This window comes from Crotalus tigris, unplaced genomic scaffold (assembly GCF_016545835.1).
Source record: "Crotalus tigris isolate CLP2741 ecotype Arizona unplaced genomic scaffold, ASM1654583v1 scf7180000020888.614114, whole genome shotgun sequence".
Classification (NCBI taxonomy): domain Eukaryota; kingdom Metazoa; phylum Chordata; class Lepidosauria; order Squamata; family Viperidae; genus Crotalus; species Crotalus tigris.
In genome coordinates this window covers 385,296-411,259 of record NW_024098239.1, presented here as the reverse complement: position 1 = coordinate 411,259, position 25,964 = coordinate 385,296, and the positions used below count along the sequence as shown (strand labels likewise).

The 25,964-nt window shown below is 53.3% G+C and overlaps 1 protein-coding gene across 2 annotated transcripts in view; it reads right to left on the bottom strand.

Annotated features, from left to right (window-relative positions):
* The window catches only part of IQGAP3 (IQ motif containing GTPase activating protein 3), a 29,389-nt gene extending 3,437 nt beyond the window's left edge, over positions 1 to 25,952 (bottom strand). The window contains exons 1-34 of one of the 2 annotated variants that reach the window (XM_039368644.1): positions 25,666 to 25,952; positions 24,430 to 24,517; positions 23,341 to 23,497; positions 22,310 to 22,387; positions 22,149 to 22,225; positions 21,521 to 21,588; positions 20,966 to 21,079; positions 20,704 to 20,882; positions 20,114 to 20,201; positions 18,722 to 18,885; positions 17,970 to 18,057; positions 17,645 to 17,808; positions 17,102 to 17,262; positions 16,400 to 16,524; positions 15,665 to 15,828; positions 14,322 to 14,412; positions 13,988 to 14,155; positions 13,728 to 13,873; positions 13,170 to 13,340; positions 12,505 to 12,588; positions 12,318 to 12,389; positions 11,526 to 11,595; positions 11,015 to 11,223; positions 9,705 to 9,857; positions 8,963 to 9,126; positions 7,972 to 8,196; positions 7,338 to 7,478; positions 6,319 to 6,403; positions 5,422 to 5,654; positions 4,435 to 4,567; positions 3,763 to 3,862; positions 2,317 to 2,470; positions 1,134 to 1,221; positions 425 to 628 (exon numbers count right to left, since the gene is read on the bottom strand). In XM_039368644.1, coding sequence (XP_039224578.1) covers positions 425 to 628; positions 1,134 to 1,221; positions 2,317 to 2,470; positions 3,763 to 3,862; positions 4,435 to 4,567; positions 5,422 to 5,654; positions 6,319 to 6,403; positions 7,338 to 7,478; positions 7,972 to 8,196; positions 8,963 to 9,126; positions 9,705 to 9,857; positions 11,015 to 11,223; positions 11,526 to 11,595; positions 12,318 to 12,389; positions 12,505 to 12,588; positions 13,170 to 13,340; positions 13,728 to 13,873; positions 13,988 to 14,155; positions 14,322 to 14,412; positions 15,665 to 15,828; positions 16,400 to 16,524; positions 17,102 to 17,262; positions 17,645 to 17,808; positions 17,970 to 18,057; positions 18,722 to 18,885; positions 20,114 to 20,201; positions 20,704 to 20,882; positions 20,966 to 21,079; positions 21,521 to 21,588; positions 22,149 to 22,225; positions 22,310 to 22,387; positions 23,341 to 23,497; positions 24,430 to 24,517; positions 25,666 to 25,696 — 4,437 coding nt within the window. In that variant the 5' untranslated portion in view covers positions 25,697 to 25,952. Of the gene's footprint in view, positions 1 to 424; positions 629 to 1,133; positions 1,222 to 2,316; positions 2,471 to 3,761; positions 3,863 to 4,434; positions 4,568 to 5,421; positions 5,655 to 6,318; positions 6,404 to 7,337; positions 7,479 to 7,971; positions 8,197 to 8,962; positions 9,127 to 9,704; positions 9,858 to 11,014; positions 11,224 to 11,525; positions 11,596 to 12,317; positions 12,390 to 12,504; positions 12,589 to 13,169; positions 13,341 to 13,727; positions 13,874 to 13,987; positions 14,156 to 14,321; positions 14,413 to 15,664; positions 15,829 to 16,399; positions 16,525 to 17,101; positions 17,263 to 17,644; positions 17,809 to 17,969; positions 18,058 to 18,721; positions 18,886 to 20,113; positions 20,202 to 20,703; positions 20,883 to 20,965; positions 21,080 to 21,520; positions 21,589 to 22,148; positions 22,226 to 22,309; positions 22,388 to 23,340; positions 23,498 to 24,429; positions 24,518 to 25,665 lie in introns of those variants that run through there. The other variant, XM_039368645.1, reaches the window with a different exon arrangement.
* Positions 25,953 to 25,964: the final 12 nt, after the last annotated feature.

Genomic DNA, 25,964 nt, shown 5'->3' with positions numbered 1-25,964 from the left:
TGCCCCTCCTCTGGACCACCTTCCTCACTCTCGGCAACTTTAAAGCGACTGGACCTCAACTTCCACCATGCCCAGCCGGAATTCAGAAGGCCGCTCCCACTTTGCAGGAGGAGGAGGAGGAGGCAGGGCGGGAGCTAAAGCGAGGCTCTCCCCCTCTGGAACTTTAAGGCCTCTGAACTTCAACTCCCAGCTGCGCTGGCTGAGGAGTTCTGGGAGCTGAAGTTCACAGGTCTGGAAGGTGGAGACCCCTGAGCTAAAGGCGCCTCCCTCCGACTCTTCCTTACAGCCAGCCTAAAAATGGCTTCCCTGCAATTTTACAGTGACTGTCAGCCAAGATGTACACCGCCAGGTAGGCCAGAGAATGAAAGAGGCCGGGTCCTGCCAACCCTCCCCCCAAGGGCACCTCCTCCGCTGCCTGGGTCACCTGGGCAATCTCGCTGAGCAGGGCCCGGGACGGGCTGGCCGAGCCCACCAAAGCCAGGCGTTCCAGGCGCTCCAGGACTTTCTTCTTCTTCTCCTCCAGGGAAAGATGGCGGCTGCCAGCCTGGGAGTGTCCGTGCAGTGCCCACTCCCGGTCCTGGGGGTGGCCGGTGGCCCTTCTCTGCAGTAGCCGTCGGTGGAGCTGCTCCTGCGAAAGAGGAAGCCACAACTGTGTCTGGCCGCTCAGTGACCAAGTTGCAAGTGAAGCCTGGAAAGCGACTCGGCCACAGTCCAAACATTCACGCCCAGCCAGGCGAGCACGTCTGTGTCCCTGCGCAGACAGGCAGCCCCAGTCATCCCAGCCCCAGAGCCCCGTTTTTACTGGCCTTCTGAAGGCCAAGTGTGGTTGCGGCCCCCTGTGCTGGGGGAGGGGGAAAAGACCATCCCCCCCAATAGAAAATGTGAAGGATTTTTATTCCCTTCTTATTCTCCAGATGGCTCTGCGTTTCTCCCAAGGTGACCTTCCCATAATCCCCTAACCAGGGTGACTCCTGCCAACGGCTCAGAGCTTCTGGCCTGGGCCCCCCTTCTCCCACAGCTTCATCCCGCAGGAGGGGAAGGAGCCCTCAAAGCCACCCGCTTTGCCTGGAGGAGGCCCATCCAGACTCGCCCCCTCTCCAGGCAAGCGGTTCCCTGCTCATCGCTCCACCCACCTCCTCTTCCGATGCCTCTGAGTGCAGGATCTCAGCCAGGGAGTCTCTGGGCTGGGACTGGATCACATCCACCAGCATCTGTTTGGTGCTTCATCACCCAAGGAGAAGGAGAAGAGGGCAGCCGGTCACTCTGGGCAGAACACAGGAGGTCGTGTCCCCTCCTCCCAGGCCCGCTCAGCAGCGCTCACGGCTCAGGGCTCAAAGGGTCACTGAGAAGCTGCCCAGCAGGAGGTCACACAGCCTGTTGCAATTCTAGAAAATTTACTTAGTCCTTTTACTACCAAGGAAATGGGGAGAATGGTTTTTGTGCCAGTGGCCCTTATTAACCAAACTGTGACCCTCAGGGAACAAAAAGGGGCGGGTCCGAATTCCGCTCTGAGCTACCATAATTGTAATTCTCCTAAGGAATCTTCATCACAATGCTCATGCAAAGCACAACCGTTTGGCAACTGCAGTAGAACAGCTGTGGCACCCCAGTCACCTGATTGCCACCTGCGATCCCACACCAAAGCCAAGGAGAAAAACAGCAGAGAAAGTTGCATGTTGCTCTCTTATGACTCCACCTCCAGGCCCGACATGCCCCAGCCAGCCAGCCCTGCAACCTGACAGCAGCTGCTTCCTGCCCTTCAACCTGCTTGCACGCTACCTCAGACTTGCCATTTCCCTCTGGCTTCCCCAATGAATTTACCAGTGCTTTTTTTCAAAAAAAAAAAAAAAAAAGAGGGTGCTGGAACTCACACACGTCATACAACCCGCCTTGCCTACCCTACAAGGTTCCATCCAAAAAAGGAGCCAGAACTCCGTTCTGGGTGTTCTATGAGAAAAAAAGCCCTGGACTTTACTTTTGGGAAGCTGGTGGGAAGTTGCAAAGAGGTCCTTGCTTAACAGCCACGATCATCGCTTAATCATGGCCATGGGACTGCCGTTGCTAAGCAATGCAGTCAAGTAACATCATGCTTTATGGTCACAACACTTGGGGATGGTAATTCCAGTCCCAATTACCATCATTAACCAAGGGTTATCTGTAATTCTGTACCTTCCCCTTCCCACTGGCTTCCTATATCGCTGATCTGAGATTCCCTTTGTGCTCCTGATCATCATCCACTTGCTATTCACGAGATCTCCGGGGGGGGGGGGGAGCCAGGCCTCACCACCTCCCCTCACAAGGGATGCAGCCACCCACCTCAGCCACAGGCCTTTGGCATCTGTTTCCCCCTTGCCTTCGGCTTCCACCCCGCCGTATTTGCTGCTGAGGACGAGCGAGAGCTCCATTCTGGAGAGCCGAGACAAAGCATCCTCCCAGGTCCCGTTCGCCCCTTGTCCCAGGCTGTGGCCTGCAAAAAGACAGCAATCCAACAGGTTTGGAGGAGTAAAGCAAGCCAGAAGCCTAACAGCCTTTTGAGGAGGATGCCTGCATGGATTGGAAGACTAAAGTATGGGATGCCAGCCCTACCAGCTGAAGGACAGGGAGTGAGGAGATGCCAACAGAAGAGAATCTCTGTAGCTCAGGACTGAATCGTGAAGTCCTTGGTACTCTCTGAGCTTGGTTGTTTTCTTGAAGACGTTTCAGGACCTAACTAGATAACATCATCAGATGGGGGTAGGGTTTGTGGAGAGGAGGAGGAAAATAGCTGTGGAGTCCTTGGTGCTCTCTGAGAGGGATTTTCTTGCAGGTGTTTCATGACCCAACTAGGTAACATCATCAGTGCTACATGGAAATAGGGTTTGCTCTCTTTTTATATACTGTGGTTTGTCCTATCAGTGTTGGTGGGAATACAGTTTTCTTCTTGGTAGTTCTTTGATTAGGCTGTTGAAGTACTCGAGAACTACCAAGTTAGAGAAACAATCCAATAATAAAAAACACGGGGGCCAACAGAAATCTGGTCCTGGCATCAGCACAGGGCTGGCCGAGCAGTTTGCTCGGGCATCAGGTGAGGAAGCCTGGAGAGTGGGGCAACCTATGGTGTGAAGCAATGTGGCCTCAAATGGGGGCCAGCCAGAGGTCACACTGGCCTGGGTCTCCTCAAGGACATTTGCCAGGCTGAAGGTGTCCTGAGAGGACTCAGCCTCAGAGTAATTGCGGGTCCCATTTTTGCGCCAGCTGGTTATTGCGGTCTCATGGCCCACACCTCTCAGAAGCAGGTCCCCCAAACCGGGAGTTGGGCTGAATACAGTGGTCCCACCACTCTTGAAAAACCTGGTTTAGTATTATAAACGTTAAGGGCCCTGTTTCTTGGCTTTGCTATTAATTGATTAATCATCACGACTGCTGTTCCTATTTATTTATTTTTGTGGATGTATTTACTGCTTTAATGTTTTTTAATTGTTTTATAATTTTAGATTGTAAGCCACCCAGAGTCACTTGGTTGAGCTGGGTGGCTATAGAAATTGACGGAATGAAATGCAAAAACTGAGCCATTGTAGAAGGAGAGACATGCTAGTCTCCAGCAAGCCAAAGTTACGAAGCGTCTGCTAGCACCTTTTCTTATTATTAGAAGTTCTGGTGAGCTGCAGCCTTTTATAAAATAGGCATACTGGAAAAGGTGGGAGCAGAGCCTCCTCTTTTGGGCAGGGACAGTGCCCAATCCCATGCCATAGAGTACAGGGAGGACACTGTCCTCAGTTTACCTCAACGAGGCAACAGTTGGCACCTCGCCAAGGTCTTGCAAAAGTTTGTGCAGAACATCCTGGGGACCGGGAGCCAGGGAATGCTGGTGCTCCAGCAGCAACTGTGGCAAAGAGGAACAAGCAGAGAATAAGGACATTCGCGGTGCATTATTTACCTCATGTGCCTCTCAAAATGGTCTTTTCAAATTGTGTAAAACAAAAATCATTTGAGTAATCCAAATACAGTCTTAATGTTCTGAATCAATGAAGGGATAAACAGAAATAAGACAACAAAAATGAAGAATCCGAGCAGCAAGAAAGCCATATAGACCGTTACTCTACACCAGGGGTGTCCAACCGTGGCCACTTTAAGACCTATGGACTCCCACCGGTCCGTAAGTCTTAACGTCTCCAAGGTTGGACATCCTTACTGTAAACCAAATGGCTCTGTGAAAAAGAGATATGGCCAGGGGAAAACTGGGCTTCATGGTTCAGGTCCATAAAAAACTATGAGCTTATTTAAAAAAGCCACACAGTAGATTGTTGGATTTTCACACGTCAAGCCATAAAGCATGGCTTGCAAACACACAAAATCACAAACAAGCAAGCCAGAGATTGGGTTGGCCTATGCACAAAAGCAATTATTTCTCTCCCCTTAAAGCAGATTTTTTTTCCTGACATTTGAGGTTTGCACCTTGTGGGTGTTGACCAGCTCCCCAACTGTTATGTAGACCACTGGTTTGGCGATAGCCACCAGCTCAGAATATTTGTCCATATTAAATCTCTCTTCGGGTTCAGAGACCGAACAGGCTGTGTTGATGAATGCTCTGGAAGAGACAGAAGGAAAAAACAAAAGAACATGGAATCATGGGAGCGGAAGGGACCTCGGAGGTCTTCTAGTCCAACCTCCTGCTCAAGCAGGAGACCTTGTACCATTTCGGATGCCTGTCCAGTCTCTTCCTAAAAGCCTCCAGTGACAAAGCACCCACAACGTCTGAAGGCAACTTCTGTTCCACTGGTTAATTGTTCTCACTGTCAGGAAGTTTCTCCTTAGTTCCAGGTTGCTTCTCTCCTTGATTAGTTTCCATTCTTTGCTTCTTGTTCTGCCTTCAGGGGCTTTGGAGAACAGGTTGATCCCCCTTTCTTTGTGGCAGCCCCTCAAATATTGGAACACTGCTATCATGTACCCCCTGGTCCTTCTTTTCATTAGACTAGACATGGTGGGCCCCTTCCCTCCCTCCCTTGCAAACAGCCAAGACCAAGATCTTTGACGGGAGAGGAATGCTCTCTATCATACTTTCAAATATTTCATTTATTTATTTGAACTTGTTAACTGCCCAGCTCCAGGGGACTCTTCAGGATGAGCTGCCATTTTGAGCAGACCCTTCACCCTTCCAGCCATACCTTTTCCTTTGTCCAAAAGCCCAAGCAAGCCACAGGCTAAGCAGGGGGAGTAGGTGATATGCTTCCCGCATAAGGTGAGTACTAGGTGAATCCCGGTTAACGGGTCAGGGATGCCAATGCAGACATCAAAGCTGCCAAGAGCTGCGAATGGGGCAGCGGTCCCATCGCTCTCAGAGGGGGAAGGAAGACCACCGTGCTCCTCCTTCAGGGTTAGGGAGGGAAAGACCTGAAGATGACAGCAGACAAGACAAGACTGGCCTTTCATCTCCTGACCAACCTGAATTTCTGGTGTGCTTCCTCCAGGTACTGATTTACCACGTTCAAGTGGCTGTTTTCTCCCTCGAAAAGCTGGTTGGCAGCCGCGTGCTGCAGGATCTTGGCCACTGAGGCCAAATTGCGCCTCTGGTCGGGGTGCAGGGGTGCTCCAGCAGAGAGGTCCACAACATCAAAGCCGTCTGGTGCCACCACCGCTGGGTTCATGAAGCGATAGTAGAGCAGGTTGCCCACTACCTAAGACAAGAGGGAGCAAGGCTGGCACATGGGGAGCCCATCGTTTCTGGCGTGGGGGAGGGAGGATGTGCGCTGGCAAGTCTCCTGCTGACCCACCCATTCCTTGAACTGACCCACCCATGCCCAGGGCTTAGGAACGTGGAGACCACGGAGCCAAAATATGGGCACTCTTGCGAGTTGCTGTGACGTGGCTGGTCAGTGACAAAGGGGCCACCCTGGGGGGCGTAATCGTTTCCCTTAGGTGAGCCTCTAAAAACAACTCCCTGGAACTGCGCAGAGAGGCTTCTCTTGGCAGCCATGGAGTAGCGGAGAAGTGCCACCTGGGCTGTCTGAAGGTTGGAACCATGGCAGCTGGACTAACATCCTCTGGATTATTCCTGGTGGTTCCCATTGGAGGACCAACCAGTTAAGGCTTTCAAGGCCAATCAATCAAGAGGACGCTGTGACACTTGTGCTACCTTCACATGGAGCCTTCATTTCATCAGAAGTAATCTTTTCAGAGACCGGGGACAGATAGAAACAGCTACGAATCCCTGCCCTGTAGCCCATGCCATGCTGACTGAGAAACTCAGCAGCCAAAATAACCTTAAACGGAGGGAAAAGAGCAGACCCCAAGAGTGAGGGCCACGAGCCAGTCCTGCTTCTGCGCCCTGGCCCACCCCACCTTGTAGATCTCTTCCTTGGAGGCATCTGGAAACTTCTCAGTCAAGGTTGCCTTCAAGACTTTGGCCATGTAGCGCATTCCGTACCTGAAAGGAAAGCCAGATTTCATTTCTGGATGGGCAGGAATTCCCCCCCCCCAAGACACAGCTCCCATGTACGCCAAGAGAAAATGCTGGAGAAAAAGAGGGCACCCTGCAAAAGGGGGTCCATCTGTGACCCCTCTCCAGTCTGGAGCAATTCGGTGGGACGGTGGCTTTGGCACACATTAATTTGATGTGCTGAAAACTCCACCCCCCCTCTCTCTAGAACAGTGCTTCTCAACGTTTGTGTGACGGCAACCCCCGTCACACAAATGTTCTGCGCATGCGCGGCGGTGCGCGCATGGGGGTGGCGCCCCCATGCGCAATGCGCCCCCGCGGCGCCCCCATGCGCAGCGCGCGAGCGCAGCGGCGCCCCCATGCACCGCGCGCGAGCACGGCGCCGCGGAAAATGGCGGATCGCCACCTTTGGCGACCCCCGAAAAATAGTTGATCGACCCCAAATGGGGTCGCGACCCATAGGTTGAGAACCGCTGCTCTAGAAGTTGCTGTTATTTATTTGGCACATGGCATTTACAAAAGCGGTCTGTACCCTCTTTGGAGGAAACGTACACAAATACACCGCAGGACCTGTTATCACTATGTGGAGAGGGGACTGTCCCGGATATTGATTTTATATTTTAGCACAATGCCCTGCATAGTAATAAGGATTTCTGTTGTTGCTTAAACCCAACAGGGGCATTTGCCATATTGTCTAAATTCTAAAATCTCAGCCCGTCTTTTCGTCTGCCGGCCCTGAGGATACCCCTGCCTGAAACTTCACAAGAGCCCTGTGGCCAACTCCAACCATTGTTAACGCCTCTCGTGCCATTTCCTAATGTCAGCAATTTTATTCCTTGTTGGGGGGGGCAGGTTGGAAGCCAGGTGCCAACCCCAGAGGGGGGCAGCAGAACGAAAGAGACACGTGGCACTAAATCCGTACGGGATCTTCTCCACCGACGAAAGGATGGCTGAGAGAAACTTGTCTGCCAGCACGAGGAGATGGCCGAGGGAGACGTCCAGCCGCCTCTGGACCTCTGGGTGACCGAGGGCTTGTTGCGGGGTGACATTGTATGGCAGATGGCTGGGGAGAGAAGAAACAGGGGCAGCAACTAAAGCTGATGGAAAAAACAACAGAGTTTCATCATGTTTGCCGTTTCTACCTCCCACACTTGAGGGTCAGTGTTATTTTGCCTCATGCAGAAGACAAGTTGTGCATGCCTGCCAAGGCCACGTTTCTGCTTCCCTCCCTCCCTTCTTCCTATTCTTTCTCTCCGTTCCGTTCCATAAACCAGCCTGGGGCTTCCCCAAGATTCACAAAGGGAGATAGAAGCACCCTCAACCCTGCTCACTTCTTTGCTTTTTAGTACAAAAGACACAAAATACGATCTCTCTTATTATTTTTGTGTGTTTGTGTGTGTGTGTGGGGGGGGGTCCTGTTGCTCCAGCCACCCTGCGGTCTACGTGGGCACCACAGGCTCTCTGAGTCTCGCCATGAGATCCGCCTCCGGGATTTGCAGCCCCACCCACTCTGAACAGAGCCAAGCAGTGGAGAAATGCCTGTTATGGCCGCCCACCTCTGCTGTCCACTCTGGGACTCCATCTCGTTGATCCACCCTCTGTAGATCTCCACGGGGCTGGTGCGAATACTCAGGCTCCTGTTCTGCAGAACCTCCCACACCGGCTCTGCCAGGATCTGGCGCAGGGCGTTCTGCCCACGGGCATTGCGATAAAAGCTCACCACCATGCGGATCACAGTGGGGTTCCCTGTGAGGATCTCCCGCAGCTGAGTCACTTTGGACCTGGGAGGAAGACAGAGGCAGCACTTCGGACCTGGGAGGAGGGCGACCGTTCTGTGTCCAGCATCCTTTTATTCCAGAATAACCTCTTGGCGCATGGAAAGAGACGCAAAGTTAAAGGAGTCCAGCTTCCCCTCTGACTTTGCTTCCTGGAATCCAGCTAGAAAGGTCGTAAACGGTGATCACGTGATCCTGGGATGATTCAGCCACTGCAAATACATGCTGGTTGCCAAGCACCTGGATTTTGATCATGTGATTGTGGGGGTGCTGCGATGGTTATAAGTGCAAGGACCAGTGGTCACATTTTTCAGTGCCGTTGTAACTTTGAATGGTTGCTAAACAAATAATTGTAAGCTGAGGACTACCTGGTAGATTCAGCACTGGGCGCTGAAATCAGTAAACCTCAGCAGACATAAACAAAATCATAATTAAATGAATAATAGCCTTCACAACAGCTGGTAAGTGGCAGGAAAAAGACAAGGAGCAGGCCCCCTCTTGTTGTCCAAGCTGTATGACAAAGGACACGGCTGTCCCCAACTGCTGCTTCTCCTTCTAAGGTCTGCAGGAAAAGGTGATGCAAGACGTGTGAACCAGCATGACATGTCTTGCCCAGGAAGGGAATCCTTGGTGTCTGCAGGTCCCATAAAATGCGTTACACCAAATGCTGTTCAGTGCCCTCAACTGGGGTTTTCTCTCCCTGTCAGGAGCCATCCAGGGAGCCTGGCTGTACTCACAGGGGAGAAGTGGGGAGGGAGCGCCCAGGACTTACGCGATCTCCTCTTGCAGGGCACGCCGGAAGAGCTGGAGCAGGAGGTAAGCCTCTCTGGGGCTGGAGGCGTAACTGTAGAGGCTGAAGACCACCGACTCCATGAACTTGGTTGACTTGTTGGGTGGCATCTGGATGAGCAGCCTGGCCAGATACACTGGCTGAGTCTGGAAGGAGAGAAACACTAATGGCTTTCCTGGGCTGGGTGCCACATCCGCCTGCCCATGCCCAGGCAGCTACCAACCGCTGAACCGCCCAGATCAGGCAGAGCAGCGAATCAGATTCCCAGAGCAAAGCCACAACCCTGGGTGGTGCGTTCATCCAAGCTTGGTTGCAATTTGACCAGCAGAGAGAGAACAATTTATACAGATTACAAGACTTAATCCTTAATAAAACAAAGATGAAATATCTCAAGATTGCCTCTGTAATACAATGTTACTTTGAGAATTCTTGTTCAATTTTACACAACCTATACATTTCTTTATTCCTTTTTTCTTCATGGCTGTGCTAACATGTTTTAAAAAAAAGGTGCTGCCCAGGTAACAACCAAGGGGTCCCAACGGTAGCAAGGGGTCGCGCGCTCCTCCTGAAGCAGACGCTACCTAGTGTTACTCAGCGGCGGCCCCAACCGAGAGACCTGCAGCACCTTGTCAGGTGCAATGCTCCAAGTGAAGTGAGCCGCAGCTCGCAAAAGCTTTTCCTCTGCACGAGGTGTGCTAGTGCGAGGCCGACAGGTGCTGCCCACCTGCAGATGGTAGAAGAGGTGCTGATAGGCCTCCAGCGTCTTCCGCTTCTCCCTGCTGAGCGCCTTCAGCCCGTTCTCCTTGTTCTCGTCCATCCGGCTGGAGAGCTGCTCCTTGTTCTTCTTGGTCAACTTCTTGCAATGTGACACCACCTCCTGTCAAGGGGAGAAACCGGACAATGACACGACACCTGTGTCCAGCCCTCTTCTCCACTCAGGAGGGCATCTGTCCGAGGTCACCGTCACGATCCACGAGGCAGGAAACGGCCTGCCTCAGAGTGGGGGGTCAGGGTCCCGCTGGCAGGGGTGAGGGTGCAGCAGGGAGGGCACGTGAGACACTATTTCAACAGGCACCCCCCCACCCCCACCCCCATGGCAAGAGAGAACAAACTGAGAAGCAGCTTTGGAGGAGGCAGACAGAGGTGATGCTGGCAAGGAGAATATCTCTGCCACTACCCAAGAAATGTGGGTGACCAGCTGCACAGTATGTCAACGCTGCAAATACTGTATATTCTTGCTTTTGACAATATGCAGACTTGTCTGGTAATTATGGGGTTAATACAGAGCAGAAGGGGGGTTGGGGGTAAAGTCCAGGGAAAGAAAGAGGAAGAAAACATTTGACCTTCACACTAATTGGATAATGTGAGATATGACGGCTAATTTAGGGAGGGAACATGCTGATAATTTAACTGCTCAGAGGAAGAGAACTTAGATCCTAGCATCCCTCCGTTGTGCCTGTGTCCACATTTTGTAACAATAAAAGACTTTTAGGAAAATAATGCCTGGAAGTTCTTTGAAATGTTTCATTAGCCGGAACACATAACACTTCTGCCTTTGGCCGAAAGGCGGGATTTTCCAACCTTGGCCCCTTTAAGAAGCATGGACTTCAACTCCCAGAATTCTGTGTGGCTGGCCATGGAATTCTGGGAGTTGGAAGTCCACGTGTCTTAGTGGCCAAATTTGGGGAAATCTGGTCTAGGAGGAAGGCTAAGTGCTGGTCACCTTTTTCTTCAGAGGCTAAAGCCTGCATCTTCAGGTTAATTCCTACAGTGTGAAATATTTACTTATTGCTACTGCGTGGTTTTATTTTCATCTGACAAGGCAGCAACTTTCCCCACAAACTGGGGAAAGATCAGTTTATGAACCAAAGGAGAGCAGGCACTCGAACTCCTGCCCCTGTCGTGATGGGAGTGCTGGAACTCCTGTGCAGGAGCTGAGCAGCTTCCATCAGCTCTGACGGTGCCCAGAGTCGCACCCTCAGTCAGAAGCCCCTCCCCAGCTGTATGCAGAGATCTATTCCATCCCCTCCTGACCTGCAGGGTGATCCTGTTCTTGACCAGCAATCCAATCTTGATGTCCATGAGGTTGAGGTCGTTCTCCAGCTGCTGGTTGGAACGGATCCCCCTCACCAGCTTCTCCTGGAGCCCCAGCAGCTCCATCTCCTCCTGGTAGTCGCGCTGGCTCTGCTCCAGCAGGTGGGCGAAACGTCGGATGACGCTGAGTGGCGGGTCCCTGCTGTGCACTGGCAGCAGAGAAAGTGCAGGACCAGCCGTCACACGGGGTGTGGCCTCACTGCCATCAGGAGCCCCCCAAAACCACCCCCATCTTCAGGGCAGACGAGGGCTCCGCGTTGATCCCCAATCAACTGTGCTTCAGAAGACCCTCCAGAGCCATCCTGGCAAAGCCAGACCCACAGATCAGGCATTTCATTGGTACTCACATACACATCTTGAAGTGTACACAAATTCCCACAATGTTTAGGAAGGAGGAGCGCACACACACACACACACACACCCTGCCCCGAGCAAAGATCCGGACACTCACCCAGCACCCTATAAGCCTCTCTTGCCTTGTTTGCGCGAACGAAGGCCTGGATCCTAATCACGGCTGCAACCTGCCAAAAGACGCAGGGAAAGAAGCCGCCTGCTTTGAGCCTGGCCAGGGCACCTTTACCAGCTCACAGAAACACAAAAGAGGGCAAATCACATCAGTTTCCTCTCAACTTAGTTTGGTGTGAACCTGTTTGGGTTAATTTAGTGATTTTTTCAAGGATTTTTCATGATACAACAGCTGTCCAGATGGGCCAAGAGTACAACTCCCAGAATTCACCAGCCTGCAGCAGCCGATGTCAACTTTTCAAGAATTATCTGCCCAGGAACTGGGAATGAAAATGGTCACAGCAATTTTCTGCCATTCTCAAGACCTCCAAGAGGCTGCAGAGTCACCCACAGAGGGAAGAATCGTGGAGAACAGAGGGCAGTAAAAAAATGATCACTTGGAACATGTTGATCACAAAAAACTGGCTGTAAAAAGCTGGCCTGCTAAAAAGTCAACTGATCCAATCCATTTCTTTTTCCCAATGTGAATGGCATCCCTGCACATCTGGAGGGCGCACATTGGGGATGATGAGTGATAACAAAAGGCACTTTATTTAGAGACACATTAATTGGGAAAGCAGCACTCAAATTGGAGCCTCCACATTCAGGAGCAACCTGAGGATGGAGATGCCTGCAAAAGGGCTTGCTGGAAGCATTTGACTGCTCACCCCGTCCCCCCCCAGGAGAAGAGCCCCCCCCAACCAAGCAACTTCATAACAATCAGGACAGACACACTCACATTCTTCCTGAAGTAGCGCAGGCGCTCCAGGTACTGTTTTCGGGCAAGCCACATCCGCACCCAGGACTGGATCTGCCAGAGCCCAGATTGTAGAGGGAAAGGAATCAGTGCCACCACCGGCAGCCTCACAGAGAAGCCAAACAGTCCCCCCCACAGCCCACCACACAGTTGACACCCCACAACTCACTTTGATGGCAGCAGCTGTGTTCCTCCGCAAGTAGTGCAGTCTCTCCAAGTAGCTTCTGCGTTGCAGGTGCCCACGCCAGGTGGCCTGGGGGCAGAGGGCAAAGGTGATCCTCCCATCTCTGGGGCTCTCCCCTTGGCCCACTGAGCACAGCCCTTCCCTCTTCCACGGGCTTTCCCAGCCTCGTTCACAGATTGGAGGGGGGGGCTCTTCCTATGAAGCAGCAGCAGCAGATGCCCCCTCCCAAACTGGCCTCTTCACAGCTTTTCTCAGTTCCACCCCAGGCCTTCCAGCTAATGCCAAGTCTGTTTGGGGGCTTCTGACGGAGCTACTGCTAGGATCGAGCGTCACTGCTCCTCTGGGGCAGCAGCCCCAACCTTTTGGGCACCAGGGACCGGTTCCGTGGAGACAGGCTTTTCTGCGGACCGGAGGGGGCCTGGTTTCACGTGCTGCCAGCATCCCACAGATGGGGCTTCACTCGTTTACGCAGACCAGTTTTTGGCATGCTGCGGACCGGTGCCGGTCCATGGACCAGGGGTTGGGGACCCTGCTCTAGCGGGGGTGAGAGGACTCCCCGTATCGCAAGATGGGGTTCAAGGAAGGAAACCTGTTTAAAGGACGCCTGGTTGAGGAAGGCCCTCTCTCTGCAAAGGTGCAGCTGCACCCACCTGGATTTTGGTAGCTGCCGGCACCTGCTGGGATAGGAACCGTTGCCGAGCCGTCCAGTGGTGGCGGACCAGGAAGCCCCTCATCCGGGCCTGCAGCTGGACAACAAGCCAGGCATAGGATTGCCAGAGGCGCTCCCGGTCGTGTGCGGAAGACACGCAGTTGATGGCCGCCTGCAGGAGAGGTGTACAAGAGGCCCATTGGGACGGCTCACCTCCAGGCAAGGATTCCCTGCACGGAGAGCCCTCCCGGGGTGCCCACCTGCCCTAGTGATGCCCTTCAAGCTTTCCAGGGAAAGGAAATGTCCAGAGAGGAGGCAGGAAAAAGGGGCAGCCTGTGCCAAGACGGGGACCCTCTGTCACACGGTTCAAATGAGGTGGCAGCAGGAAGGACCTGGCAAGTCCAACACCCCCCATGGTGCCCAGAAGACGCCTTTCCACCCATCACAGCCCATCTCCCCTTCAACCTTCGCCCCCCAACTGTCCGTGCTGCATTGCATGGACTTGGTGGGATCCAGTGGCTGAGTGTTTGGCCCAGGGATCTGCTTCTGCCACACCCACCTGGATCTCCTCTTGGCTGAGATGGGCCGTGTTGAGGGTGAGGGGCCGGGGCTGCTCCCAGGACCCCTCAAAGGACCGCAGGTGGAAGTAGTACTCTGAGCCATCTCTCAGTCTGTGCCGTGCCCAGAGCGCCTCTGGGTGGCCCCCTGCACGCCCCCCGCCCAAAGCAAAACATTAAAGACGAAGATCAGGATGAACAACATAGAAAGCGGGGGGGGGCTCCTCGGTTTGGGCTGCAGCATGGACCCTCCCGCTTTTACCTGCCGGCCTTCGTGCTGCCAGGACAGCAGAGAACTGCGCCTGATAAGCCACGGCGCACTCTGCCACCAGGCCACAGAGGCCCACGTTCGGATTGCGCAGGACGCGCAGAGTCTGGGCTGCGTTCCCCTCCTTGATGGCCTGGTTGATGGCAGCAACGCCCAGGGCCACTGCGGGGAGATGCAGAGGGGCTGCGGTTGGGACAGGAAGCCGTGGGTCCGAGGGGAGGGGGACATCTCCCAAGCCCATCTTCCTCCCAATGGCTGCTCAAGTCCAGGCGGCCCATCAGCCCCTTTCCTTCTGGAAGGGACCCCAGAGAGCAGCCCCCAGCCTTACTTTGCTGTGCAGCTTTGCTGTCTTGGTTGGCCCTGCAGACCGCCTCTTGGATTTCTTCCCACCACAAGAGCGCTCCGGGGTCTCCTGTCACCTGCCCGGAGGAAACAAAAGGGCCCCATTCTGACCGAACCATCCAGAAACTGGGGATGCAGCCATTCTTCCCCAGACTGACTTCAAGGCTCTGGAGAAGCTATGATTGCCAGCTTCACAAAAGCCAAATCTCCTGTACATTGATAAAGCGAATCAAAGGTCTGTGCACGGGATGACCGTACATTTCCCACAGCAACCCTGTGAGGTAGGTCAGACAGAGAAGGCCAGCATGGGCAGAGTCCCTGTAAGCCTCACACCAAGAGCGGGTTGCCGTCACCCTCCACAGCACAGAACAGCATCTGACCAAACCACTTCAGCCGATTAGAAACTAGCTCAGCCGTTCCAAACTTTTGGCACCAGGGACCGGTTTCATGGAAGACAATTTTTCCAGACTGGGCAGCAGGGATGGTTTCGCATGTTATCTAGCTCCTGCACATGCACAGATGAAGCTTCACTCACTTCCATGAACTGGTTCCTAACAGGCCACGGACCGGTACCAGCCCACTGTCAGGAGGTTTGGGGCCCCCGGGCTAGTTAAAAGTAAAAAAGCCTTTCCTGGTTCACAGATTTTATGAAAAATCCAACACAACAAGCTCCAGTTATGTACATCAGAAAAGTGGTACCAGATTCCTTCTGATTTTTGGATCCCATAGACAGGCTCCCCCTGCAGTGCCTCACTCAGTGCTTCTCAACCTTGAGAACTTTAAGATGGGGGGTGGGGGGGGGACTTCAACTCCCAGAATTCTGGAAGTTGAAATCTCCCCATCTTAAAGTTCCCAAGGTTGAGAAATGCTGGTCTAACTAGTGGCACAACAGAAGACAAGCTGGCTTAGAATGGCGGATCAGGGCCAGCAGCCTGTGGTTCAAACCTCCCCTCTTTTGGGACTGTGGCGCCCTCACTGATCCTCCCAAATTTGGTACAAACCGTAGAACCACCAGTGCAGCTTTCTGCTTCAACCCCCCAAAAGTATCATCCATACGTGTGCAGTGCGATTCCCCAAGTTCCCAATTCGGGGAATTGTAGCACAACTGACTGGAGCAGGCAGTGATGCTATTCAGAGAAAGGAGGCAATAAAATGCGGCTGGTCTGGTTTCTGTCAGTTCATAAAACCATTTCCTGCTTCTGTGTAGCCTTCAGCGCAGCTTCCGGAGAGGCTCAGCCAGACCCAGTTTTGGGAGCGCCTGAAACTTTGGTCCAGGTGCCTGGTGGTGTTTCTGCATTAGCTCAGGAGACCCCACCCTTCTTTTCCTACCTGGGCCTTCTGTCTCGACATCTGGGCCAGAACAAAATGGTACCGCTTGGCTCTGGGGAGCATCACATCGGTGAGGTTGGCCGATGGCAGGAGCAGAGCCCTGAGGGTCTTCTCTGGACAGTCGCCCTGCAGAGCCTCGTTGATCAGCCGGACAGCCAGGATTTCTAAAAGAGGAGAGGGCGGCGTTGGCTGAACCCAGGGCCGGAGAGAAACGCTTTTTAAGGGTTTGGTGCAATTATCCCAATGGGGCACCTCAGGGTTACCTTGAGGCATCGCCTGGCTAGTTGCTGTTTCTGACTTGTGCATTTTAATGTTCAGGTTTTAAACTCTGGAAAAGGAATCTTTAGCAGTTTGTAGTTCTGGAATGAGTCCTCTATTTATTTTTATTTCTTAGATTTTTATCCTGCCTTTGTTATTAGGTGCAACATACATCTCCAAGGGAGATGGGCAATTAAATAATATGAAAAATAGCTATTATTTCCTTCTCCTGTTTCCCCCACAACAACAATCCTTGGAAGTGGGTGGGGCTGAGAGCGGGGCTGGCCTGGAGTCTCCCAACTGGCTCCAACGAAGCATCTGGTTTCTGGAGCAGAAGCCTTGCTCTCTGCCCCAGAGGCCCAGACAGGCCTGCAGCCTCTTTGCGGCCAACCCAAGCGGCCCAGAAGGGTTCTTTGGCTGGGAGGCCAGTTGCACCCCACACACGTCGTCCACCGCAGTTGACCCAGAGAGCCTTACTTTCCTGCTCTTTTTGGACGAAGGCGTTCACGTCGTTCACTGAGGCCTGGATATCGTTCCAACTCAGGAAGTTCCGCCGGTTCTCCCGAAAGAGGCACTTCTGTTTGGACAGGCTCTCGAAATAACTGCAGAATGGAGACAAGCGAGAAGGCCAGGTCGGAGCTGCAAGTAGCGTTACTTAGAAGGCAGAAATCCATCAGGGTCTACAGGCAGCCCTTGACTTACAGCCGTTCGTTTAACAAACGAAGTCGTAACTTTCTTGGAAAAAGTGACTTACAACCTGCACTTTTGCCCGTCACACCACCGGGTCAAGAGAGTGCAATCCAGGAGCCTGGCAACCCTCTCGTATTTACCATCTGTCGCAGCAATTGTGATTTGCAACTTTTTTTTTTTTTTTTGCCAATTTTCAGCAAAAAATGTCCAGTGAGGAGGCTGGATTCAGTTTATCATGTGATTTGCTTAATGACCGTGGTGATTCACTTAACTGCCATAAAATCTGTCATTAAATTGTGTCCAACACGACAACAACTTAGAACGGAAATTCTGCTCCCAGTCGTGATGGTGAGCTGAGGACTACCCATCCTCCAAAGGTGACCGATTTCAGGACCCTCGGCTGCCCTGCACCCAGCGCCAGACGCTGTGGCGGGGGCAGGCGGAGGAGGCAGAAGAGGGCGGGGCCCCGTGCGGAGCCAGGCGTCTTACCGCTGGGAGTGGCTCTCCTCGACGCCACAGAGGCCCAGGCTGGAGCTGAGGAGGCTCCTCCAGAAGCCGGCGCTGTCTCCACCCTCGAGGGCCTGGTTGACCAGCGCCACGGCGGACAGCATCTCCACGGCCACAAAGAGCTCTTCCTGGGCCAGCTTCCCCTGCCAAAGGAGGCCAGGTACCAGCTTTGTCCCAAGCCAGGTACGCCCCAAGGAAGCCCAAGCAGACGCTGCCAAGCCAGCCGGTGGCTTCCCCATCGCAATGCCCCCCCCCAGCCCCTACAGGTAGGAGACACCCACCTGCAGCCCAGGACATGCACCTGACTCTGCAAATGGACTTTGGAACTGTTCTTAGTCTAAATGTTTTGTAAAGAGTGGAAAGGACAAGAAGGGCCCATCCTTCTGATCTTTTAAAAAAGGTTTTGAAAAGCTCTGGAGATGAGATGGGGTGGGAAAGAAGGACTGCTCTGCAAGGAAGAAAGGCAGCAGCCATTTGAGGTGGTACCCTTCCCCCCCTCCAGGAAGCCTTCGAGGACCCGCTCACCTGGGGCTGCTGCCGCTGCAGGGCAGACAGGTCTTGCTGGTAGAGCTCAGCAGCAAAGGGGAAGACCTCCGGGAGCTGAGCCTCGGGCTTCGCCAGGGCGCGCACCGTCTCTTCCGCAATTCCTCTTCGCAAGGAGGCGTTGATGTGGCTCACAGCATGCGCGGCTGGACAGGTGCAGGGGGCATTCTCAGGTGTTTGAGAAAGGTGACTCCCCAGCAGGAGACCTCTCCCCAGGGGTTCTTTGTCCCCCAAAAGCAAGGCAGCACCCAACCAGCCAAGGCTGAGCCCTCCCTCAGGTCTTGTCCTGGAGCACAACTCCACTCACCAGCCCGCTCCTGATCACTTCTCTGGTTGGCCACATAAAGTCCAGCTTGAATTTCTCCTTGCTCAAGCAAGTCAACATGTCCCAATTCCTGAAGAAAGAAAGAAAGAAAGAAAGAAAGAAAGAAAGAAAGAAAGAAAGAAAGAAAGAAAGAAAGAAAGAAAGAAAGAAAGAAAGAAAGAAAGAAAGAAAGAAAGAGGAGCTCTGAATAAACCACTAGGAAGAGAGTTGGCAGAGATGATCAAGGTTAGGAACAGCCTTGATGGAAGAGGGTAGATACTGTAACCAGGAAAGCTGATGCAGCATCCAACTGGAACATCAGTGGGCCTCTTGTGATGTTCTCCAATAAATCATTATAAAAAGGAGTTTTTAAACAAGATCTGGGCTCCTTTATTAGTGTTATTGGAGGTTCCCCTCCATCAGAGTTCTCTGGAGGCTTCCTAGCCCCAAAGACGCTATTCAGATAAGACTGAACAAAATGGTTGTCCAACAATCCGGGACAGGGAGAAGATGACTTCAGGGGGCGCACAAAATGCTCCCGTTGGGTTTGGTGGCATCGTGTGTGTGTGTGTGTGTGTGTGTGTGTTGATTTCTCAGGCAGCTCCATTGCAGAATCCACCTGAAGGTGCCTCTTCTCATTGTCTTACAGAAGGCCGATGCAAGCGGAGTGCAATCCAGAAAGTTCCCAGCCTTGTGACACCCAAGGAGGGCCCCTTCTCCCCTTCCTGCCCCAATTCTGCTCCCCATTGGCATACCAGGGCCTTCTCTTCCCGGTCAGCAGAGAGTTGATCCAGGTACCAGCTGGCGTTGTCTCGCTGCAGGCTCTTCAGGGCTAGGATAGGATCTTGCAAAACGTGGTACAAGGTCTGAGGGTCCTGGGCCTCCAGAGCGTCCTCCACCATCTCAAGGGCACTCCTGACTGATTTAAAGAGGAGGAAAGGGTCGCAAAGGATCTCATGCAAAAACTCTTTCCTGGACAGGGAGAGAAGAAGGCCTCCTTCCCAAACCGGACAGGGGCAGATTTGGTCCACTCTGCAAGCAACCAGTCCAACAGGTGCTCAGGGTCAGTACCCCCAGCTAGAGCCCCTCAGAATCCTCCAGAATGGCCAGAGCCCACCCACCCAGCTCAGGAATGCTGGAAACACCCCTCGTGTGGTTTTTGCCCGAAACCCCAAGTTCTGCTTCACTTCAGCCAAGACCGAGGCTGACTCCACTGAAGGCACGGCCACCAGAACATGAGAAATTTCCCCCCAAACCCTGCGGTTTGCCTTCCCCCTATGGACAATTTTTCCAGGCTCTGATCTGGGCATTTCCTCCCCTGAAACAGCTTTAGCACCTGCCCTGCACCCGCAACAGGGGGCCGAGGGCCAGATGGGGCCCCTCAGGAGTGTCCCAGGAGAGAACGCCACAGAGCATCCTGAATGCAGCCGGAAAGCTGCCGGTGTCACCGTCCTCCCCAGAGATGGTGGCAGAGAGATGGGAGTGAGCCTCCCAGGGCTTTTCCAGAGAAGGCTAACTCTGATTTGACAAGATCGCTTCATTGACAAATTATGGTTTGAAAACAGGGGTCTTTGCCAAGATTAGCTAGATGAATTAAATTGAATACTTTATGGGCCAATTGGGCTTAGACACACAAGGAATTTGTGTCTGGTGCAGAAGCTCTCAGTGTACATGCAAAGCAACAGAATAATGATAATCATAATAATATCAATAAGATGGGGTAGTAAAAAGAAGGATAAATACCACTACTACAACCACACTACACATAGACAATGCTGGTAATAGTCAACATTCCTCCAAGTCCACCCCAAAACAGAATGGGAAAGGAAAACCAGGCACGGGTAGGGCCCTCAGGAACCCCCAAACACCATCTGACCAGTGTTCCTCAGCCTGGGCAACTTGAAAATGGATGGATTCAACCCCCAGAATTCCCTAGTCAGCACGATTTATGGTTTCATCCCACACGCTGGCTTGGGAATTCTGGGAGTTGAAGTCCACCCACCTTCAAGTTGCCCAGGCTGAGGAACACTGGTCTGGACTCTTCATTTTTGCAGAGAGAAAAAGGATTTGCAACAACGTTCAATCAAGACAAAGGACTTTCCCACTTCTGAAGCAGCAGAAGCAGAAGCGGGTCCTGGTCTACTCACTGTTCATCAAATTGATGCTGCCTTGGATTTCAGCTTGGGTCAAACAGTGGTCGTAAATGTCTTCCCCATCAGGTTTCTTCTGCAGATGCTGAGAACAGCAAAGAGAAACGGTCCAAAGCGGCATTTTGCCATCTGCAGAATAGCTCCAAATGAACCAAACAGAGGAAGAGAAATTGCCCGGAGGGAGGTGGGATTCATCCCACGACCCGTGACTGCACTTCTCTTGGAACTTACCAGGGAGGAAAAAAAATAATGCTAATTTGCATTCTCTAATTGCGCATTTGCATAATCAGGGATGGGAACTGAAATCAGTTGAGCAGAAGAGTTTTCCACGCCAGAGCACTGAGAGGCTGCTCACGTGCCCCAGATCGCCAGCAAAAGTTTGGCTTCTCTTCTGCAATCAACCAAACCCCAGTGAGCAGGGCTCACATCCCACAAGAGCAGGCAGGCAGGTAAATAGGTAGGTAGGTGTGTGTGTGTGTGTGTGTGTGTGTGAGTGGGAGCGAGGGAGGGAGGGAGAGAGAGAGGGAGAGAGAGAGAGAGAGAGAGAGAGAGAGAGAGAGATGGGGAAGAAATCTTATTATGCTTACCCGATTCTTTGCGTTCTCGGCCTTCTCTTCTTTGGCCCGGCAGAGCTCTTCCTGGTAGGGGCCTCCCAAACTCTCCTGCAGACCCACCAGCCTGGCGCTGGGGTTGCACAAAGCCGCCATGGTCTCTGCCACAATCCCCACTTCTACCGCTTTGTTGATAGCCAGGATGGCAGCATGCACTGAAGGGGAAAAGCCGGGTTAATGTGGGGGAGAGGAGAGCAGCAGATCCCGTGGATCAGACAGCCGTCAGCGCATTCGGCACCTGCTGCCTCGTCGACCGAGAGCTCCTTAGCCAGGATGCCACCGATTTTGCTGAAGGAGGGTAGCTGCAAGCCATATTTCTCTAGCTCCCCTTTCATGTGGTTTATTTCCTCATCTGGAAGACAGCAGAGAGAGAGGTCAGGCGAGAGGGTCTAGGCTGCCATTCTCTCCCTCCCAATCTCTCAGGGTCTTCAGTTTATCAATGTTTAAGGAGCAGAATTCTCAGGTTATAAGAAACTGAGTTTCTCCCTTCATTCATTCTCCAAGACCCCTCCGTTCTCCTGCAGCAGGGGTGTCCAACATTGGCAACTTTAAGACCTGTGAGCTTCCTCCCAGAATTCCCCAGCCAGCAGTGGGAGCTGAAATGCACAAATCTTAAAGTGGCCCAGGTTGGAAACTCCTGTCCTACAGCAAGAGTTAGCAAAATTCAGAATAAATGAAGTGCCCTGCAAAGAAGAGAAGCAGGCCAATGAGAGATTGTATTTTTTATAACTGCCCTCAAACTCTAGGATTCCAAGAATCCAAAGAATTCCACGTCTCCTTTTGTCTGTCTTACCTGTAAAGTCAACTTTTCCATACAGATCCTGAATCTGGGGAGCCAGCCCACATTTAAACAGGTATAAACTGGAAGACAGATCAGAAAAATAAACAAGAGAACTTGGTTGAACATGGGTCAAACACAAATGGTATGTGAGAATGTTCTTTTCTTGATCCCTCACCTTCCTTTGCAAGACAGGTAGGAATCTTTATTCCTTAATCAATCCCTGATCTTTAATGCAATTTTAACTCGGTCTTGGCCTAAGCTCTAGTGGCCTTAAAACTGTTGCAAGATCAACTTCTATAGTAGGATTTATATGTACAAACTCCTTACTAATTGACTGAAAAGAAGCCTAAATTAGAGGGAGAGTGGATAGAAACAGCCCCAACTACATTCTCACCTAATCTGACAACTATCTTATTGTCCTTGAAAAGGCTAAGCAGTTGGCTAATCTTTGGATGGGGCACCACAAAGAAATCCCCCAGCTATCGGCAAGGCTAGGAAGCAGGAACCCCCCCCCCCAAGATCTCAGAAAGCTGCTTGGTTTGAAGTGGCAAAGTTTACCCCACTCCTTGTGAACGGAGACCAAAGTGATATCTATTGGGGGAGGGTCTTTTCTCCCCCCCACACACACCTGAAGGCTCACCTTAAGGCATGGATGCAATACACCACACGAGGCATGTTCTTCTTGTCATAGATATCGGTGGTTTCGGGCTGAAAAATCTGGGAGGAAGGATCAGGTGTCAAAGCATGAAGGGGACCCTCCCCCAGACCCCCAGCGAAGGTGGGAAGGGTCCAGGGCCTCACCACAGGCAGCCCAACACGGCTCATAGCATCCCGCCAGCGGTTGATGTTGTCTGTGTGTCGAAAATGGAGCCCACAGGCCTTCAGAGGAAGAGAAGACAGAGAACATTGTCACCCCTACTAGACCCATCACGAGACTTTGGGGGCAGGGACTGCTCCAGAATTGAGCAGCCCCCTATTTTGGAGTCAGAAGGAAGACTTGGCAGCTGTGCCAAGACCCTCACCAGAGGCTGGCACCCCCTTTGCTAGGCACTGGGAAGTCCCAAGCTGTAGCTTCTCCTCTGCCAAATATGAAGATGGAGCAGTCTTGCTTCTGGATCAGAGGTGTTCAACCCTGGCAACTTTAAGACTTGTGGACTTCAAGTCCCAGAATTCCCTAGCCAGCCATGGCTAGCTGGGGAATTCTGGGACTTGAAGTCCACAAGTCTTAAAGTTGCCAAGATTGGAAACCCCTATTCTACATGGTGCGATGGGCATGGGAAAAGTCAAGCGAATGTGCAGGAGAGATTGTGGCAAGGAGGGGGGGGGGGTCCCTGTGAGACCATCTTGCCCTAGGATCCCAGCAACAGGATCCTGCCCAAAAGCCCTGGGCAGGGAGGAGCATCCGTCCAAGTTGGGGGAAAAGCAAGTCCCAACAAGCAGAAGGACAAGGGGGAGAGACACCTCCTGGTGGGAAGGACCAGCTGCCTTGGTGAGCAAGACTGCCCAGGAATGGCAGATCCCAGACCAGGGCCAGAAGCTGTCTGTCTTCCTCTTGGGCTCTCCACCCTAGTCACACAAGCATCTTACGAGCAGAGCTCAAGCTGTGGTGGCCTGCAAGAGCCTCAGCTCAGACTCCTGACCAGGACCACCAGCCTCGGGGCTGGAAGGGGGCCTTTCCAAGCTTGTTTACCCCACTCTTGGCCTCCAGAGGCCCCAGGACCAGCTCTTGGTCCCCCGAGGGGATGGGGAGTAGCAGAAGTCAGCAAGACCAGAGGGGAGCCCCTGCCTGACCCCCAGACCAAGAGGGCTCCAGGCCTGAGCCCCTCCCTCACCTGGAAACGGGCCTGGTCGAGGTCATAGATCTTCCCCAAGGGACAGACATCCGGAGCGAAGAAATGCCCGAGCTTGGCCAGGGTGACGCCAGTGCGCAGACTCTCCTCCAGCTCCGTCGGAGGGGGCAGCGGCTCCTTCAGGCAGGCCTCCATCCAGCTGAGGGGGAAAGTGGGGCAGGGTTACCCCTCTCGACCCCAGGCATCCATCGGATTTTGTCAGCAGCCCCTCAGGAGACACCTAGTCTGACCTAGGATTTGGGGCAGGGGCACCAGCAAAGCCCTGTCCTCCCACTGGGCAGAAGAGTCCAAACACCGACCACTTTTTTAAATTAAGTGGCTGACCCTCCAAGTCCCGTGGCCAAGGGGAGGAGGAAGCATCTCTACCCAGTTTCCTTCTGGATGTTCACACGTGTGCCCTCCGGTCCCTCGTCCCTGGGGGGCTCCCTAGCTGCACCCCTCACTGAAATAAGGCCTTGCCTTTTACAGGAAGAGCCCCCCTTCTTTTCAGAGGGGCAGTGCTGGGAGCCCCCTCGATGGTCATGTAGTTCACACTCCTTTAGGGGATCCAAATTAAAGCGTGCACGCAAACACACCCACAACATTCAGCCCCTCCCCCTCCCCCGTTCAGATCCACTTGCTTCAAAACAAAAGCAGTTCAGACATGGGAATGAAACTTTACGAGGAACAGCTAAACGGCTGGGGCAGAGTTTCTCAACCTTGGCCACTTGAAGATGGGGAGACTCCCAGAATTCTGTGGGAGTTTCTCAAGTGGCCAAGGTTGAGAAACTCTGCTCTGGTGGATCCCGCACTGAACAGGGGTTGGTCAGGATGACCTCTGAGGTCCTTTCAGCTCTTTGCGGCTCTCCAGCCTGATCACCTCTTATAATTATGGCCTCAAAGTTGTTTCTGGCTTCTAGCAAGCACATGGATTGATTTTAATCCATGATAATTGATCACACATATTGCAAGGGAAATTACCACTTCTCAGGATCTTTTGGGGAGGGGGGCAGTTTTTCAAATACAAAGGGCTTCCCCGGGAAAGCGAATCGGGTGTTCTCTCCCACCCGGCTACCCCCAAAATTGTCTCACCGCTTGGCTTCCTCCAAGTAGCAGAGATACTGGTAGGCCACGTTCTGCCGCCGCCTCTCGTCCATCTCATCCGCCGTGAGACGCTCATCTGCAAGAACCAGAAAGAATTTCACCCCACGACAAAATTCCAGGAGAGTCCCCGGGCAATTTTTGTAAGTCGCCCAGTCGCCTCATGGGTGAGAATAGGAATGTAATATGCGGGTTCTCTTTGATCTCCCCAAGAATGGCATCCCAGGGGCCCAAGATGCCCCCCCACATCCCGCTCCCCAGTTTTGGGATTTGCTTTCAGCCTTGGCTGGGCAGCCCGGCTGAACTGAGGGATGAGTGTTTTAGCCCAGTAGAGTTTGTGAATCCAACCTTTGTCACTCAGTCAGTGAGACACAGCTGAGGGAGCCACAAATAAACATAGCACAGCAAGTGTATTTATTTTCTCATTGCCTGCAGGGTCTCTGGAGGTTTCATACAGAATATTCATGCCACATCAGCGGACGCAACAATTTGCATCTTAGCTTTCTCCAGACTCTGAACTTTAGAACATGCTTATTTGTTTTTAATCTGCCAACTTCTAAAGTATTGTTTCTCAGCCTTGGCAAGTTTTAGAGGTGTGGACTTCAACTCCCAGAATTCCCTAGCCAGCTGTATTTGTTATTTATATGCTGGCTAGGGAATTCCGGGAGTTGGAAGTCCACACCTCTAAAACTTGCCAAGGCTTGGAAACCTTGCTCTAAACCAGGGACAAGGGCCTCACAAGGTTGTAAATGTAATACAAAAAACAAAGGAAGTTTGTTATTTATATGCCTCAACTATACTACGTGTTTTATACGGGGCCCAAGACGATTCCTCTTCGCTCAGGCTGGCCCAGACAAGCCCAAAGGCTGGACATCCCTGCTTGCCTCAAGGGCCCCGCTGACCCAGCAGCCCCGGGAGGACCTCCCCGTCCGCTCTCCGACCCTTCCCCGCCAAGGGCGCCTCGAGGGCAGGCGCGGCTCCCGCTGCCCGCTTAACGTCCGCCCTGCGAGGCCAGGGGAACGAGGCTCCGTCGGGTTTCTCCCCCCCCTCCCCGGGAGCGCAAAGGGCAAGGCCGCCTCCGGAGGCCCAACGGCCAGACCCAGCGCCGGTAGCCAGCCTGGCGCGGCTCCGGAATGGAGGGACCGGCGCGCACAGCTCCGCGCTCGGCTTCCCCGCCGCCGCGTCCTGCAGCCAGCTCCCTCCAGCTCCGCCCGCCCGCAGACTCACAGCTGGAGGGAGCCCGGCCGCGCTGCGCCATCGCCGCTCCCGCTCGCTCCGCCTGCGAGGTTTGAATCTCCCGCGCCGCCGCCTGGCGCTCGCTGGGCCGGCCGCGGAGCCTGCTGGGCGCCGGAGCTCTTCCCGGGGGCGTGACGGGGCCGGGCGGGGCTTCGCCCCAGAGGCGTCCCGTCCAGTTCAGACGCTCCGGCTGCCCCGGCGCGGCCGACACCGCAGCTGCCCCTCCGCGAGGCTTCCCCCGCCCCGGGAGTCACGCCCGCCAGTGGGGGCTGGGCCCGGGTCCCTGCGGG